The following is a 4,052-nucleotide window of genomic DNA, read 5'->3' on the forward strand; positions in this document are numbered from 1 at the left end:
CATCACGCCCCGGAGACTCTTCACTACCAAAACTTAGCCAAGTACCAACATTACAACCAGCCGGGCCAGACCTACTGCCAGGGCGACGCGCCGCCCGTGAGGACCCCGGAGCAGTACTACCAGACCTTCAGCCCCAGCGCCAGCCACTCGCCGGCCCGCTCCGTCGGCCGGTCCCCGTCCTACAGCTCCACTCCGTCCCCGCTGATGCCGAACCTGGAGAACTTCCAGTACAGCCAGCAGTCCCTGAGCACGGGCGCCTTCCCAGCCGGCATCACCGATCACAGCCATTTCATGCCGTTGCTGAACCCGTCTCCAACTGATGGGACAAGTCCGGACGCTCAGTCCGGGAACTGCAAAAACTTGCAGAAGGAGAAAATCCCTGAAAACCTCCTGTCAGATCTCAGCTTGCAGAGCCTGACGGCGCTCACCTCCCAAGTCGAGAACATTTCCAACACCGTGCAGCAGCTTCTGCTCTCCAAGTCGGCCATGCCCCAGAAGAAGGGTATCAAGAACCCAGCGAGGACCCCCGAGCAGCTCAAAGGGCAGCACTGCAGTCCTGAGAGCAGCACCTACTCTGCAGACCAGGTAGGCACCCCCCTGTCCGACCCGCTCAGCACCCCCCAGTCCGTCCACGCTGAAACACAGGATGCCGATTATCTCAGTGGATCAGAGGACCAACTGGAAAGAAGTTTCCTGTATTGCAACCAGAACCGCAGCCCTGCCCGTGTCAACAGCAACTCCAAGGCGAAGCCTGAGTCGGTGTCCACCTGCTCCGTGACCTCCCCGGATGATATGTCCACCAAATCGGACGACTCCTTCCAGAGCATCCACGCCAGCCTGCCCCTGGAAACTTTCACCAAATATGTGACCAACGAACGGGACTGTCCCCGGCTGCTCCTCAGTGCCCTGTCCCAGGAGGAGCTGGCCTCCGAAATCATCGTCCTGCAGGACGCCATCAACGAGAAGGCAGACAAAGCCTGGGCGAACTCCCCCATGCTCAACAAGGATGCCACAAAGTCTCCCTTCCACCTGGAGAACCACAGGCCATGCCTGGACTCCGTGGCGAAGGGTGCCTGGCCCAGCCAGGGTGACTCCAGCACGCTCACAGAGCCCTTGAAGCTGGACAAGGCATCGGGGGGCAGCGCAGGGAAGGACTTCGGTGAGGAGGTGTACGAGAGCCCCCAGGTGGAGTTTGCAGCCACCGAGACAAAGGATGCTCTCAAAGACGCGACCTCTCTGGCGTATGACTCCAAGCCCAGCATCCCAGCTGCTACTTCGAGCTCCGGGGCTGCCAGCTACAGCTGCTATTCGAACACCACTGCCAACTCGGTGGGGTCTGACAATGCCATGGAGCATTTCGAGTGGCCAGATGAGAGCCTCGGCGAGTCGTGCCTGAGGTGGAAGGAGCTGGGGACGGGCCTGCAAGCCTCAGACCTTTCCAAGGGCTTGTTCCCAAGCAAATTGATGGGGTCCTGCAAGGAGAAAAAAAATGCCTGCAGCTTGGATCTGTGCGATGGCGAGGAGCCAGCCAAGAGCGAGCAAGCCAGGGACTTCAGCCAGCAGGCGATGGAGGAGGAAGAGGAAGAGACGCTGACATACGACGAGGCCACGAAGGCAGACAGTGAGCGATGGCTGCAGGACACGCGGCACTGCTGCTCGGGCGGGGACTTCAGCGAAATCCCCATGATTTCATCGCCGGATCTGAAGGAGTCGGACCTGGAAGCGGAGGAGTATTCCTCGCTCTGCGAGCTGGCGAGCTCGGAGCAGAAGTCGGTGATTTACGATGCCTCGCCACCAAAGCCCCCAGAGATGCCCACCGTGCTGTCCTCCAGCGACATGCCCGTGTCCGCTGAAGAAACCGTCAGCACGGTGGAGAAAGAGAGCTCGGCCCCCTCGTCGCGGTTATCCGGCCAGTCCGTGATCCTCCTCGGCCCCGCCGTCGGCACCGAAACCAAGGTGAAGAGCTGGTTCAAGTCCTCCCTGCCCCACATCAAGCCTGAGGAGGAGACTGGTGGAAGGGAGAAAACCCACCCGGAGATGATGGACTCCGAATCGGCCTTGTCGGTCACGGTCAAGAAGCAGCTGCCGCCTGAAAACGCGCTGGGGAAGCTGGAGCCCGTCTCGAGGGGCAAGAGCCTCCGCAACAAGAGAGTCCACTGCCGGCTGTCGGAGGGAGACGACTCCAGCAAAGCGGTGCCAAGCCCGTTTAATGATCTGCCGGCAGCTGGCGTCGTGGCCGGCACATGTGTCGGGCCAGATGGCCAGATGGAAATACCGAGCAAAAATGCCCACAGCCAAACACCAAGGTTTCCAGCGGAGGGGCTGCCAGCTCGCATGTGCACCCGCTCCTTCACCGCCCTCACCGAGCCCCACGCGCCGGCCCCGCTCGAGGGCCTGAAAGTCCCGGCGCACCAGGAGAAGCTGGGCAAGAAACCCGCCTGCGGTGTGAAGCAGCGGGTGGCTTTCAAAGCCAGGAAACGCGCCGGCAGGCCGGCCCCCAAGGTCGTCCCCAGCGCTGCTGACGCCACCCTCCTGGTGCCCAGCTTGATGCCCAACGAGGAGCAGGTGGGACCACAGGTGCCCGAGGGGGACGCCCCGGACGCCGAGGACAGGGACCAGCGATCTATGATCCTGCGCTCCCGGACGAAGACGCAGGAGGTCTTCTACACCAAGAGGCGGAGGGGCAAGCGGGCTGCGGACGTCCGGCTCAAAAACTGCAAAGCGCCCAAGAAGCTCATCTCCAACAACCATCTGGCGTCCGCCTTCAAGCTCACGCCCCAGGGCAGCCCCCACAAGGAAGGCAAGGTGGGCTCGCGCATGAAGCTGCCCAAAGCGGGGCCGGGCATGGGCAGCAAGATGTCCGAGCGGCCTCTGCACTCCCTGAAGAGGAAATCTACCTTCATCTCCCCCATCCCCGCCAAGAAGAGGAACCTGGTCCTACGGAGCAACAGCGGTGGCATGAAGGAGGAGAAGCCGGAGGCGCCCCCCAGCCTCTTCAAAAAGATGCCCGTGGCCAAGAAGGTGAAAGCAAAGCTGCCCCCCAAGAGCGCCGGCGAGGTCGTCTTGAAGCCCCCTCCGGCGAAGGAGGCCCCCGACGTCTGCATCAAGATCACCTCGCGGGCGGCCTTCCAGGAGGCCACCAAGACCAAAGTCCTGCCTCCGCGCAAGGGCCGCGGCCTCAAGCTGGAGGCCATCGTCCAGAAGATCACCTCGCCCAACCTGAAGAAGTTCTCCTGCAAGCCCGCCGCCGCCGCCGCAGCCACGGCGGCCGCCTACGGCACCTCGCTGAGCGCCGCGGGAGCGGAGAAGGAGCGGGCCGTGAAGCACGGCGGCGTGGCCCCGGCCGCGGGGGACGCGAGGCTGCCGAAACCCGCGGCGGCGGCCGAGCAGCTCTGCCGGCCGGCCGGCAGCAGGGCCTTGAAGGGCAAGAAGCTGCCCGCCGAGTGCTTCAAGGGCGAGCCCTGCTCGCCGGCGCCCGCCAAGGCCGCCGGCCTCCTCCCCAAGAAGAGGAACCGCAAGGGCAAAGCGGCGGCGCTCGGCGCGGCCAAGGCGCCACCAGACAAGCGGGCCCCGCCGGGCCCCGCGCTGCCACCGCCGCCGCCGCCACCGCTGCCACCGTCCCGGGAGCGAGCGGCCGTCGTGGCGGGCGGCGACGAGGCGGCGCCGCGCGACGGCAAGAAACCAAAGAGCGAGGAAAAGGAGGCGGCGGGCAGCGAGGGAGGCGAGGGGCGGCCGGGGCCCAAGGCGCGCGCCAACCACGCGGCCAACTACAATGGCTACTCCAAGCGGCAGCGGAAGCGGCTGGCGCACGGCAAGGCCAAGGCGGCGCCGGCGCGGTGCAAGAGCCGAGGGAAGCGGCGGCGGGCGGCGCAGCAGGCGCCGCTGCTGCACCCGGCCGAGCCCGAGATCCGCCTCAAGTACGTGTCCTGCAAGCGGCTGCGGGCGGACAGCCGGGCTCCCCCCTTCGCGCCGTACGTGCGCGTGGAGAAACGCGACGAGTTCACCACCGCCTGCACCGTGGTCAACTCGCCCGGCGAGGAGGCCAAGCTGCA

The 4,052-nt window shown here is 65.1% G+C and overlaps 1 protein-coding gene across 1 annotated transcript in view; it reads left to right on the forward strand.

Annotated features, from left to right (window-relative positions):
- RAI1 (retinoic acid induced 1) overlaps positions 1-4,050 on the forward strand; it is a gene marked incomplete at its 3' end in the record, with an annotated part of 25,520 nt that extends 21,470 nt beyond the window's left edge. The window contains exon 3 of the mRNA XM_085309409.1: positions 2-4,050. Coding sequence (XP_085165535.1) covers positions 2-4,050 — 4,049 coding nt within the window. The remainder of the gene's footprint in view (position 1) is intronic.
- Between the last annotated feature and the right edge of the window lie 2 nt (positions 4,051-4,052).

This window comes from Rhea americana, unplaced genomic scaffold (assembly GCF_003343005.1).
Source record: "Rhea americana isolate MKP2758 unplaced genomic scaffold, rheAme1 scaffold_297, whole genome shotgun sequence".
NCBI classification, from domain to species: domain Eukaryota; kingdom Metazoa; phylum Chordata; class Aves; order Rheiformes; family Rheidae; genus Rhea; species Rhea americana.